Source organism: Thalassophryne amazonica, chromosome 1 (assembly GCF_902500255.1).
Source record: "Thalassophryne amazonica chromosome 1, fThaAma1.1, whole genome shotgun sequence".
NCBI lineage: Eukaryota > Metazoa > Chordata > Actinopteri > Batrachoidiformes > Batrachoididae > Thalassophryne > Thalassophryne amazonica.
In genome coordinates, this window is record NC_047103.1 from 76,432,511 (window position 1) to 76,447,504 (window position 14,994).

General features: G+C 39.7%; 1 protein-coding gene across 1 annotated transcript in view; it reads left to right on the plus strand.

The window, feature by feature from the left end:
* pfkpa (phosphofructokinase, platelet a) overlaps positions 1-14,994 on the plus strand; it is a 138,406-nt gene that overhangs the window by 63,361 nt on the left and 60,051 nt on the right. The window contains 3 exon segments of the mRNA XM_034171886.1: positions 4,777-4,872; positions 5,655-5,747; positions 10,503-10,628. Coding sequence (XP_034027777.1) covers positions 4,777-4,872; positions 5,655-5,747; positions 10,503-10,628 — 315 coding nt within the window.

The following is a 14,994-nucleotide window of genomic DNA, read 5'->3' on the forward strand; positions in this document are numbered from 1 at the left end:
GTAGATTTATGAAGTGCAGTGTGTCAGTGAAACAATCACATTGTCATCTTTTTGTTTGTTTAAAATTTATTGCTATATCATGTCCACTGCTATATCATTGCTCACTGTAAGTTTCCTGTCTGTGGAGTGCTATTGCCAAGATGATGAGTCCTTGAGTCCAGGCAACTCAGTCATTCTACACTTGCTATCAACAAAGTTTAGTCCTTTGCAAGTTTACCTTTTGATTTGCAACATTTTTTTGACATATAATAGCATCTTTACCTATGGGCCACCATTCTGTTGGTAAGCTGCTAATGGCAAATATTTGTTTTTTGACATCATCAAACATTAGTATTTGCTTTTATCTTCAAGAAACACAGTGCATCCTGCAACTGCATATGTACTGTGGCTGTGTTTTTTGAATTCTTCTGCCAAAGAAGTATTACTGGTCAGGAGATGGCACACTGAAATACATCACATCGAAACAGCGTGCACAGCCTGTGAAACCCGTTAAAATAATTGCCAGAGGGGAACCTCTGACAGTTAAAATGGTGTTGAATCTGACTGCCCTTTGCTTCTTTTTACCTGCATTGAAAACATGCTGCTGTTTTATGATTCAGACCCGTTCCAGGGGCACAAGACTGAACATTATTATAGTTGCTGAAGGAGCCATTGACAAGCATGGGAAGCCTATAACCTCTAGTTTTGTCAAGGATGTGAGTACCTTGGTGAGAAGAAAGGGGAAGCCAGAAGTACAGAGGCCTAGCTGTTGACAGGCAGCCCTCTGAGTCACAGTTACCAGTATCCTGATTATACTGAATTTCAATATATGTGCACTATGATAATTTACACCAGGGGCCAGTTGTTCAAAAGATTGAATGTGGATTTGCTATCCAGGATGACACAATCAGTCTTAATTTCATGCTGTTTTATCAAAGTAACATTGTTTTTGGTCCAGATACAGAATTTTCAGGATTACCTATTCCACTTATAAAAGTCCTCAAAATGCAACTAAATATTATAATATGTGCCATATAAAGAATAACAGGTAGAATAACATAGGGTCACTTTGTTTGCATTTGAGATGGCAAAGAAAACAATGTAATTAAAAATAAACTTTTTTTTTTTGTCATTTTCTTTTTAAAGGTCATCTGACCCACTCACCCACACAAATAAAATATACCTTTTTAAAATTTTTGTTGATGCATATTTCTTGTTTGATATTGAAAATTATTTTAGAGATTGAGTTATTTTATGTTTACTATTTAAAACTATAAAGCAAACTAGTGCCTGCTTTATCTAATTTAATGTAATGATTGAGCAATCAGCTCAGCTCTCTCTCTCTCTCACCTCTCTCGTGGTGAAGAGAGAGCTGAGTAGGGGGGCAAAGCTCTCGATTTACCGATCGATCTACGTTCCGATCCTCACCTATGGTCATGAGATTTGGCTCATGACCGAAAGAACGAGATCGCGAGTACAAGCGGCCGAGATGAGTTTCCTCCGCAAGGTGGCTGGGCACTCCCTTAGAGATAGGGTGAGGAGCTCGGTCACTCGGGAGGAGCTCGGAGTCGAGCCGCTGCTCCTCCACGTCGAAAGGAGTCAGTTGAGGTGGCTCGGGCATCTTTTCCGGATGCCCCCTGGACGCCTCGCTGGAGAGGTGTTCCGGGCATGTCCCAATGGGAGGAGGCCCCGGGGAAGACCCAGGACACGCTGGAGGGACTACATCTCTCGGCTGGCTTGGGAACGCCTTGGGGTTCCCCCGGAGGAGCTGGAGAAGGTGTGTGTGGATCGGGAGGTCTGGGCGGCTTTGCTTGAGCTGCTGCCCCCGCGACCTGACTCCGGATAAAGCGGAAGAAAATGGATGGATGGATGGGTTGAGCAATCAACTGCAAAGTAAAAATGAATGCATATGTTCTGGACCGAGTTCATTTCATAAGTAATTAGTGTGTTATTTCATCCTCCTACCACTAGGTGGTGTCTTTGTTTTTAGGGTTGGGCTTGACATTTGGGCAGTCATATTGAAATTCATGGTAGTCATGTGACACTTATAGAAAGTCACCTTGAATCCTTTGTTTCAGTCAGACCAGTATTGGCACGATAGTGTGAGCAGCAACAACATCTTAATCCAACCTCTTTTGAAATCACTTATAGGAGCATCGTCTGTGAGTATTTTTGAAGGATATTGTTAGTATAAATATACAACCCCTGGCAATAATTATGGAATCACCGGCCTCGGAGGATGTTCATTCAGTTTAATTTTGTAGAAAAAAAGCAGATCACAGACATGACACAAAACTAAAGTCATTTCAAATGGCAACTTTCTGGCTTTAAGAAACACTATAAGAAATCAGGAAAAATAATTGTGGCAGTCAGTAACGGTTCCTTTTTTAGACCAAGCAGAGGGAAAAAAACATGGACTCACTCAATTCTGAGGAATAAATTATGGAGTCACCCTGTAAATTTTCATCCCCAAAACTAACACCTGCATCAAATCAGATCTGCTCGTTAGTTTGCATCTAAAAAGGAGTGATCACACCTTGGAGAGCTGTTGCACCAAGTGGACTGACATGAATCATGGCTCCAACACGAGAGATGTCAATTGAAACAAAGGACAGGATTATCAAACTCTTAAAAGAGGGTAAATCATCATGTAATGTTGCAAAAGATGTTGGTTGTTCACAGTCGGCTGTGTGTAAACTCTGGACCAAATACAAACAACATGGGAAGGTTGTTAAAGGCAAACATACTGGCAGACCAAGGAAGACATCAAAGCATCAAGACAGAAAACTTAAAGCAGTATGTCTCAACAATCGAAAATGCACAACAAAACAAATGAGGAATGAATGGGAGGAAACTGGAGTCAACTTCTGTGACCAAACTGTAAGAAACCGCCTAAAGGAAATGGGATTTACATACAGAAAAGCTAAACGAAAGCCATCATTAACACCTAAACAGAAAAAAACAAGGTTACAATGGGCTAAGGAAAATCAATCGTGGACTGTGGATGACTGGATGAAAGTCATATTCAGTGATGAATCTCGAATCTGCATTGGGCAAGGTGATGACGCTGGAACTTTTGTTCGGTGCCGTTCCAATGAGATTTATAAAGATGACTGCCTGAAGAGAACATGTAAATTTCCACAGTCATTGATGATATGGGGCTGCATGTCAGGTAAAGGCACTGGGGAGATGGCTGTCATTACATCATCAATAAATGCACAAGTTTACGTTGATATTTTGAACACTTTCCTTATCCCATCACTTGAAAGGATGTTTGGGGATGATGAAATCATTTTTCAAGATGATAATGCATCTTGCCATAGAGCAAAAACTGTGAAAACATTCCTTGCAAAAAGACACATAGGGTCAATGTCATGGCCTGCAAATAGTCCGGATCTTAATCCAACTGAAAATCTTTGGTGGAAGTTGAAGAAAATGGTCCATGACAAGGCTCCAACCTGCAAAGCTGATCTGGCAACAGCAATCAGAGAAAGTTGGAGCCAGATTGATGAAGAGTACTGTTTGTCACTCATTACGTCCATGCCTCAGAGACTGCAAGCTGTTATAAAAGCCAGAGGTGGTGCAACAAAATACTAGTGATATGTTGGAGCGTTCTTTTGTTTTTCATGATTCCATAATTTTTTTTCCTCAGAATTGAGTGAGACCATATTTTTTTTTTTCCTCTGCTTGGTCTAAAAAAGTAACCGTTACTGACTGCCACAATTTTTTTTCCTGATTTCTTAACAGTGTTTCTTAAAGCCAGAAAGTTGCCATTTGAAATGACTTTAGTTTTGTGTCATGTCTGTGATCTGCTTTTTTTCTACAAAATTAAACAACTGAATGAACATCCTCCGAGGCCGGTGATTCCATAATTTTTGCCAGGGGTTGTATAATGTGTATATTTCTGTATATTTTTGTAATTTCAACGAAGTGAGAGCTATTGATCTTTGACATGCTATTTCATATGTCCAGCTAGTTACTGTAGTAGCTTTCGAGGCTAGCTGTAGACCATATGCTTGGGGATGTGTTTTAGATATCTTAGTCTATACATATTTTATGCTGATTGTGTGTTTTATTTTGTTTCTTCATTTTAGTTTTACACCTTTTGTATGCTGTCAGTTTGAATAAACCTACCAAATCTGACCAGTGTGTGATGGGAGTCATCTGTCTGTCTAGTTGAAGAAGGGGGACTCTAATGAGGGCAGAACAGCATATATAACCACTGCACGACAGAAACACTGTATTATTTGACCAGTGTTAGGTTAATTTTATTATATTTTACTTCTGAAATCCACACTGAATCCACTTTGTTCCCGGGATCACAATAATTCATCCTTTTTTGGTTCAAATGCATCCCAGTCTTACCTAAAAAAAATAAAAAATAAAAAAAATAAATAAATTAAACAACACGAACCAAAGCTTTTTCTTTTGAACAATGCGTTTTCCATATTTGATCTAATCTGTATCACATTTGTCCACATTATATTTTTGGCCAACTAGCCCCTGCAGATAATGAACATGTTGTTATGTGAGCCAAAAGGACACCTTGATTCTGATGGCATGTTCATGTCACATGCATCTGCTCTTCTCATATAACACATAATAATACATTTGGTATTTGGAAAAACAATGTGCAAACACAACCTGTAATCACATGCAATTGTTCAAATGAAGGGAATCTGTTCTCAGCTCTCAGGCTGCTAATCATCACCTGGCCCCCGTGCTTCTGAAAGCCCACGTCACAGCCACCATCTCAGTTTTTCTGTCATGTTGTTTCTCCACCACCCCTCCTTGTAGAACCGAGCAGGGATGAAAAGGCTGAATATCATAATTGTAGCTGAAGGGGCGATTGATCGTAACAACAAGCCCATAACCACTGACTATGTTAAGAATGTAAGTACAGAGCTTCCATTTTTTGACAGCCAGCTGTGACTGCCTCATGTATGAGCTCTGCTACTGTACTGCCCTGGTGTGGTTTTGAGTCTGTTGCTGTGCCTCCTGGAATGCTCTGTCAGACACACTCCATAGTTTGGTAAGGCAGCTTTCACCGATAACAGCACTGCTCCAAGACCATGACCATATACCCAGTTCAACTCTACAACCTGACATTTGTCAAATCAAATGCTATCTATTTATAATGGTCTGTCACCCACCTTTTATAGACAATTACTGGCTCTGTTTTGTCCAGGATCTATTTCACTATCACAGTAAATTGGCTGATAATACTCAACACATGACATCATGGCCCTGAACTAACTGTTCACTTGAAAGCAAATGTAAAGAATTTATTTATGTATTTATTATTTTCCCTCACTACAATGCACACATTCCAACATTTCATTTGGCACTTCCCTGGAGAATATCACGTTTGATGTTTTCGTACATGCTGCGCAACCTGCTAACATGACTGAAAAATTTAGAATGGCTTGCTTGTGCTTTGCTGTTTCCCCTTCTCTTAAGCTTTCTACTGTGCCTGTGTAGATATGTGTATATAGTTTTTAGAGCAACTCCTTTACAACATGCATCTTTTCACTTATTGTGAATTGTATGTTTATTGCATGATTGATAAGCTTTTGATTCAATTTTATACAATAAAATCAAACTGCAGCTTAGCACTACAAGGAAAACAAATCGTACATGTTGTACACTGACACTTAAATGTTTCATTCTTCTAGCTTGTTGTGAAATGTTTGGGTTTTGACACAAGAGTGACAATTCTGGGTCACGTGCAAAGAGGAGGGACCCCATCTGCATTTGACCGCATTCTGGTATGTCCAATAGCACCTATTTAAAAAATAATATATAGTAGATTTTAATAACATGAATTGTCAGATCTGATTGTGTTTTTTTTTTTTCCCCCTGTTTGCCAGCAATTTACATGTTACACATAAGGGGTCAGGTTTTCATGGTTTGCAGCATACACCCTGAAGCGCATTCGTGGTGTGTCCAACCGTATCCAAATTAGAATTGAAAGTAGAGTGCAGGGCACAGAGGAGTAGTACATATTGTGTTTTCTGGAATACAAGCGGCACTACAGTATAAGTTACAGGAACCCTCAAACTAGTAAAAAACAAACAAAACGGACTTATACTCTGGAAAATACAGTATTCCCATTCTTCATGGTTGTGTTTTGGTCATAATATAAAATAAATCAGTATCACCTGTAATTTTCTTTGAAACAGAAGTGTACCAGGTCATGGAACATTAGTATTCAGAGGGTGGACATTGAAGTGAGAGGTTTTCTGGGGAGGACATAATTAAAAGTGTAAAAGCATATGAGTGAAAGCAACAGAACAAAAACAGGCATTCTGAAGATGAAATTCACTGTGAAATTACTGCAGAACACATGCTATCAGTGGCACTTGTCCATAGATTATTCAGTTTAATTCTGTATGATTGAGGACAAGTGACCCCTGGTTTTAAGTTAAGCACATTAGCAGATTTACACTGTAGAGTGTGTGAAGATGAGGGCCACTTAGAAACAGAGGACAGTACTTCACAGACAAAGTGGAGATTAGCCTGACACAGCCAGACTAACTTTAGTTTGAGACCTCTCAGTTCACTTTCATTTTCTAATTGCATTACAGCAAACACAAATTAAATTGTCTCTGGTGGCATTTCTGTCAGTTTAGATGAGCTAAGTGGTTACGATTAACTAATAATAAGGCCTACTAGAAAAAACAAGTTCTTGTTTTCAGTAACCAAGTGTACCTTGATAGAGTGGCGACATGAGTTGAAAAAAAAAATGGTCACGTGACTCATGGTGCCATCTTGGGTTCAAAATAGCGTTCACTTTACCGCAGTCAAGCATTAGGGCTCTCCAATTGGTTCAAAATGCTGCAGCCAGACTTTTGACACGAAACAGAAAGTTCAACCACATTACACCCATTCTGGTGTTTCTTCACTGGCTTCCTGTCCCAGTGAGATCAGATTTTAAGGTTCTGCTACTAGTCTATAAAATTGTTCAAGGACTGGCACCTCCCTACCTAGCTGACCTAATTAAACCTTGTGTACTGGCCTGGGCTTTGCGTTCTCAGGTTGCAGGATTACTTTGTGTCCCTAGGGTGAATAAGAAGTCTGCAGGTCATAGAGCTTTCTCTTATTGCACCCCTGTTTTGTGGAATGATCTCCCTGCATCAGTAAAACAGTCAGATTCTGTGGAGATTTTCAAGTCCAGACTTAAGACACACTTATTTTCCCTTTCGTATGGCTAGCATACTGGCATAGTATATTTTTACTCTTTTAATTCATTTTATCAGTAAACGGAGCGTGCCGCTGCCTCAGCTTTACCTGGGTCTTTTAGTGAAGCTTAGGGCTAGTGGCCGGTGATCACCTTAGTATATCCTGTTTTTCTTGTTGTTTAATGCTGATAAATTATACTGTATTTCTTGTCTTTCTGATGCCTGATTCTGTTTTTTTCTCTCTGTTTAAGGTGCAGCTCCATCCAGAGATGGGTGTGGTATTTGTGTTGGGGACCCTCCTGTCCTGTGCACCAACAGCATTTCCTGTATTTTTGTTTTGTGAATTGTTTTTGTAATTTATGTCTGTAGCATGGCTCAAGCAGAGGGTCACCCCTTTGAGTCTGGTCTGCTTGAGGTTTCTTCCTCTGAGTTTTTCCTTACCACTGCTGCTCTGGGGGTTAGTAAGGTTAGACCTTACTTGTGTGAAGTGCCTTGAGGTGACTCTGTTGTGATTTGGAGCTATATAAATGAAAACTCCCTCAGTGAGGGAGTTTAAAATCAGCAGAAGCTGATCAGGGAGATTAAAATAAGTACCAGACATGTGGGACTGGAGTCATTTCCGTAATTAAAAGCCCGACCATTGATTTTTTTCACACCGTACTCAGTCTCGGAGCTGCAGCCTAGACGTCCACCGGTTAAATCAGACAGCTCAAAAGGCTGTGATTTTACACTTTGCTGCTTTCAATCCTTCTTCTGCCATCATATTATAACAGTTTTTACAGTGCACACGCTGATAAATGGATCACAAAAGTCCGCACATTTACAGCACGAAGTCATAAATGAGGAAAATCAAAAAGCTTACCTTTGATTTGGAGGTGATGATTGCAGAAAGAAAAGCTTATTGAGGGTCAAATTAGTCCAGAATAAAGCATAATCCACAGACGGAGAACTTTAAAACTGTTACACACGTCATTGCATGACACGGAGTTACAGAGTTGCAGCTGCATAAGTCAGGCTTTAAATTAATTAAGTAAATCATCAGAAATTGTACATTTTTGTAAATTTGATAGCTTAACTATTTTTATATTTCATTTGATAGCACCTGTACCAGGATGTGTTGCTGTATGTGGTTAAATGATTTAAAAAATGTTGAAAACATTAAATATTCATTCAGTAGTTCAGCGCAGTTGGGCCCAAAATGGTGCCATGTTGAGTTGATGCAGCTCTCTCTATCACGGCACATTACAGTAACCTAGTGTGCCTTGATTGAGAGAGTGGCGACATGAGTCGAAAAAAAAAAAGAAAGATCATGTGACTCATGCCGCCATCTTGGGTTCAAACTAGCATTCGCGATTAATCTGTCTGCATGGAAATCCAGCTATTTTATTTATTTATTCGCTGAAAATGTTGGGTTGCTGCGCATTTGGATGCACAAATAGGCACAAGTGCTTCAAGATGTACAGATTCCCTTCAGATCTGAACAGAAGAAAAATTTGGGAAAATAAAGTCAGCTGTGTGGGATGGAAGCCGACATCATCATCAAAGCTTTGAGAGGTAAATTTATTGTTCAGTCCCGTGTACAGGAAAACTCACATAAACTGTCATAGTATAAACTGGATATTCGCAGTCACCAGACAAAAAAGTCCCAAAGTTTTGTATTGTTTTACATGTAATAAACATCGTAAATAATGGATTTTGTACACCGGATTTTTGCTCACATTGGGTAAAATGTCCTGTCCGATCGCTAGGGATGAGTATTGATAAGATTTTATCTATCGATACCATTATCGATTCCGCTTATCGATCCGATTCCTTATCGATTCCCTTATCAATACATCTTGTGAATTTTCTTGTGTACTAAAAGTAGGCTTTACGGATTTTCTGTGTCAACAATATTTTATTGTCTTAAAGTAAATAAATATGAAATTGGTCACTGGATCCTTAAACTCTGGACCTAATAAACTCTACATGGTGGATCCTTGATCTTTGGACATAAATAGAAATAAACAAAATCTGTAGTTTTTGTAAAAAGCATTTCCTTTCAGACATTATTACCATGAATGTCTTTCCATACATCTGAGCTGAGCTCTTGCAGCCGGCTATGCTGCACGTCAGGATGTAATTCATAAAGAATGCAGGACGTGTCATTTTGGGAGGAAAAAAATGTTAGTCGATTGTAGCTTATTGTCTGTATTACAGCGTTTGTAAAGAGGTGTCATTTTATTTAAAGCGGCAATTCGTTTTGAAGTTATGAATTCTGGCCGGACTCTGTCTCGGCAGAGAGCCGCGCAGTGTTTGGAGCTGTGCCAATGGAACGGAGGATGATTCTCGTTTCTTGACTGCAACAAGACAAGAGTCCCAGTTAGTGACTTTAATCCACACAAAAGTGACTCACAATTGATGTATTTTAATGGCTTTGAGAGGGGTTAAGAAGCGGACTTGCCACTTCTGAAGAGCAGCGAATCAAAGAACCAACGAGCTAGCGGATCGAAGCACTGTTTCATTGGTTCACGCTTCAAATTGGAGTCACGCTGCAGAAGCGGTTGATTACAGAGCTGCTGCAGGATCTGTAATCAGCTTAGAGAAATGATCATTTTCCCGACAAACACCCTCAAAAACAACGGCCGTTGTGAAGGACCGATAAGGGAATCGTTAAGCAAAAAGACTATTAATATCGGTGGATCGAATCATTTCTTAACAATACTCGAAAAGAAACAGTTCTCGATACCCAACCCTAGCGATCGCAATGTATTTCCATTAAAAACCAAGTGTCTGTAAAAAAAAAAAAAAAAAAAAAAAAGATGATGCAGGCATAGACATTAAGCATTTTCAGGGATGTGTCCTGTAGAACAAGTACAATGAGAGACCCACTTGTGCCATGTCAGCGGGTTTAGCGACAGCAGCTTATAATTAATCCAGAAAGTATTGATAGCACTGCATTTTTTTCCACATTTTTTTATGTTACGGCCTTATTCCAAAATAGATAACACAATACCCCATAATGACAATGTGAAAAACATTTTATGAGGTTTTTGCAAATTTATTATAAAATAAAACATTGCATTGTGAGAAACAACGTAGTTATTCCTTGCGTAACTTTCATTAATATGACATCCTTGCGGCAAACTCCAGCTTTCCGAGGGATGCAAGAGCAAATCAAACGAGCTCTCAGATTCCTCTGGGTCCCAGGTTATATGGAGATGCTTTTTTTCTCTCCTTGTATGATCAAGAAATTCTTGGAATTACAAAGTATGCTAAACAAAATGTTCCTGGTAGACAGGAGAAACAAAAGATGTTTCCACAGTGAGGATGATGATAATACAGTGTGTGTCTTTTACACAGGCCAGTCGTATGGGTGTGGAGGCCGTACTCGCCCTTCTGGAGACCACAGCCAACACGCCCGCCTGTGTGGTTTCGCTGTGTGGTAACCAGTCAGTGCGCTTGCCTCTGATGGAGTGCGTACAGATGGTAAGTACAAGACTTGGTTTGGAATAAACAAACACCGGTACACATGCATATTGAGTATACTTGCGGCTCAAATATGGGGGAGGGAGGTTGAACGGGAGAGAGAGGGGATATCATGCACATCAATACATGGGAATATCTGCAGGACACAGGAGATGGTCTGAAAGAGCTTCAGGCTGGACTAGTGGCAGATGAAGCTGGATTTCAAAGTAAGGTGTGGTGCTTGCTACCTGACCTGAGTACCACATGAACTGCGAAAATAAGGGCTCCAGTGAGCTGGTCGTGATCTAATATATAAGGTTAACCGTGTGTGTGTGTGTGTTCGTGTGTGTGTTCGTGCATGTACGCTTTCAACCTAAGGGCACCAGTGACCTCCCTCTTGGTGCCCCCAGTCACCATACCAAGTTTGGTGTTGGTTGCTTAATTACTGTGGCTGTGCATAACAAACACAGACACATGCAGTCAGCTTTATGTATTACATCTGTACATATATATGAGCTGAGTTACCTGTTCTACGCATGGGTAATAGAGAAGAATTTTAGCCATGTCATTGTATATTTTATGTCAGTTTATTTAAGGTGTAGTAAGTTGCATTGTGTGTATGTTGTCGTTATTAATTTTCATAGAGCAATTTGTGACATTCATGAGACTCAAGTGAATAATGATAAAAAGGTGACAGCATTATGCCGTACATAGCAGGTACATATTAATTGAAAAACGCATGCCTTGACTCACACCCGGCTCACGCTGGCCCGTACGGATTGTAATTAAAGTGCATCCTAGCCAGCCACGACTATGTAGTAAGTAAATTGCGATGCTTGCTACTTGACCTGAGTACCACGTGAACTGCAAAAATCAGGGTGGGTCATGATCTAATATATAAGGGTGACAGTGTGTGTGTGTGTGTGTGTGTGTGTGTGTGTGTGTGTGTGTGTTCGTGCATGGACGCTTTCACCTTACCAAGTTTGGTGTCGATTGCTTAATTACTGTGGCTGTTCACCCTGAGCACAAACCGTGCCACATACATACAGTTGTATGTAAAAGTTTGGGCACCCCTGATGATTTCCATGATTTTCCTTTATAAATCATTGGTTGTTTGGATCAGCAATTTCAGTTAAAAATATCATATAGCAGACAAACACAGTGATATTTGACAAGTGAAATGAAGTTTATAGGAAATTGCAATAATTATTTAAACAAAATTACGCAGACTGCTATATGATATATTTAACTGAAATTTCTGATCTAGACAACCAATGCTTTATAAAGGAAAATCATGAAAATTATCAGGGGTGCCCAAACTTTTGCATACAACTGTACATTGCCTTGAATATATACTGGCTGAGTTACCTGGGTCCGCCAATCCAGATCCGGATCACTTCCAAAATTCAGTGGAGTCTTCCATGCCCTAATATCTATCTGTTGAATTGTCTTATTTATGATTTTTTTTGTTATCTAGCAGGGGTGGTGGACAAGAGGGTAATGCTCTTGATTTTAGTGTGGAAAGTTCCTGGTTCAAATCCCACTCCTGCCACATTTCTCCATGTAATGCAGAGTTGCGTCAGGAAGGGCATCTGGCGTAAAACTTGTGCCAGTTCAACATGCAGATTCACCTTGGATTTGCTGTGACGACCCCGAGTGCAAACAAGGGAGCAGCCGAAGGGACTTATTTGATCAGTTTTTTGTTATTGTTGAGTCTGTGTGTGGAAAAAATTCATTCAATTCATTCATTCATTCTGTCTGTGGTGCAGATTTGGTGAGAATCTTGTGAAGTAGTTTTGAAGTCATTGTTCAAATCCTATACAAAGTGAACTCTTGATCCAGAATCCGGATCCAGATCTGGATCACCTCCAAAGGTTCAGTGAAGTCTTCCATGCCCTAATATCTATCTGTTGTGCAGATTTGGTGAGAATCCATGAAGTAGTTTTGACATATTCCTTCAAAGCGTATATAAAGTGAAATCGATTCAGAATCCAGATTTGGATCTGGATCACCTCCAAAATTTATTGGAGTCTTCCATGGCCTAACAAATATATGTGGTGAGAATCTGTGAAGTCTATGTAAAGTGAATCTTGATCCAGAACCCGGATTCGGATCTGGATCACCTCCAAAATTCTGGGGAGTCTTTTGTGTCCTAATATATATCTGTTTTACAAATTTGGTGAGAATCCGTGAAGTAGTTTTGACGTAATCCTTCAAAGCGTATATAAAGTGAAATATTGATCCAGAATCTGGATCCAGATCTGGATCACCTCCAAAATTTATTGGAGTCTTCCTTGACTTAATATGTATCTGTGTTGGAATTTTGGTGAGAATACGTGAGGTAATTTTGAAGTAATCATTCAAATCTTATACAAAGTGAAATCTTGATTCAAAATCTGGACCCGGATCTGCATCACCTCAAACGTTTCAGTGGAGTCTTCCATGCCCTAATATCTATCTGTTGTGCAAATCTGGTGAGAATCCGTGAAGTAGTTTTGACATAATCCTTCAAAACATATATAATGTGAAATCTTGATCCAGAATATGGATTCAGATCCAGATCAACTCCAAGTCTTCCCTGGCGTAATATGTATGTGTTAAAAAAATTTGGTGAGAATCTGTGAAGTAGTTTTGATGTAATCCTTCAAAGTGAATCTTGATCCAGAATTCAGATTTGGATCTGGATCACCTCCAAAATTCAGTGGAGTCTTCAATGCCCTAATACCTATCTGTGGTGCAAATTCGGTGACAATCTGTGACATAGTTTTGAAGCAATCATTCAAAGCCTATACAAAGTGAAATCTTGATCCAGAATCCGGATTTGGTTTTATTAAAACGAAGACCTGAAAGTTCAGCAACAATTTGCCAGAAGGTACATCTGAGATGCAAGCCTAGATTTAATATTTTGTTGAAAGAAAACCCTCCTCTATACCACTTCGTCATGAAGCTGTATAAATGGGGATACAAAATGCAAAACATGCACTATGCACAATTTCTCCAATCACAGCCAGAGAAGCCTGTAACGTCTTGTCTGAGTGTCTTGGTGGCTTTCCTCACTCTTCTCCTTCTTGCACAGTCACTGTCTGTATTTCTTCGTAACTTATGTAAGTAAAGTTCAAATGTTCATGTATCCATCCCCTGACTTGTCTGAAGAAAAGTGGCAATAAAACTGATTATTTGCAGGTGTTATACCAAAGGGACTGATTACTTATGCAACCCATCATCTTGGCTTTTATATTTTTAATTAATTTATATCAAGTTGTAGAGATTTACTTTCAGTTTGAGTCCAAGGAAGATAATTATAGAAATTCTTATATTGAGAAGCCTTATTTACTTTTTGTGTTTGAAATACCATAAACAAATTAAAATGCGTGAAATACGAAGGGGCTGAATACTTTTGCAAGCCTGTGTGTGTGTGTGTGTGTGTGTGTGTGTGTGTGTGTGTGTGTGTGTGTGTGTGTGTGTGTGTGTGTATAATAACGGCTGAGTGGATCCTTGTCATTTTATTGGTGCTTTGTATGTCACATAACATGGATGAATTCATACCATTTGTGTTGCATTGCATTTAGAGTGCAGCTTGGTTCCATTTAGAGTGCAAATTTGGTTCCATACTTTTGGTACCATTGCACACGTGATCGCACGTGCACATGCGTGTGCATACACGATCACGCACGCACAACACGCGAGCACGCATGCACAAAACAAATCCACTGTGCTATGTGGAGGCTGTTAGCAGGAAGAAAGAAAAGCTGTACTCATTTCTGATTTTTTTTATTTATTTATTTTTTCCCCACTGCACTGAGGACGTACACAGTCTCTTTTCGGTAGTGCACGCACGCACAAGCGCCGACCAGGTTGCGCATGTGTGCGCGCTTGCGGGGACAACGACTTTCCCGAGACATGATTTGATTGAGCTCACTGACGCTGCTAATTCACACACACACACACAAAACAAATCCACTGTGCTGTCTGTTAGCAGGAACAGAGAAGAAAAGCTGGACTCATTTCTGATGTGATTTTTTTTTTTTTTTTTTTTCGTTGCATTGAGGATGTACACAGTCGACGGACCTGGTTGCGTGTGTGCGCGCACTCGCGGGGGATGACACAATGATTTGATTGAGCTAACTGACGCTGCTTGTAACATACACACAAAATCCATGCTGCTGTAAGCCGTCTGGATGCATGAAGACCTGTTCACATGAAACGCTGATGTGATATTTGGCTGGACTGAGGAACTACACAGTCTTTTTTTTTATTATTATTGAAGTCTGAAGTAGTGCACAGCATCACTGGATGACACGTTACAGTGGAACACCAAAATGCAAGTCCCTTTTCTGTTGTTTATAAATTAATAAACTATGAAATGACAAGGATCTATTTTTGCCAT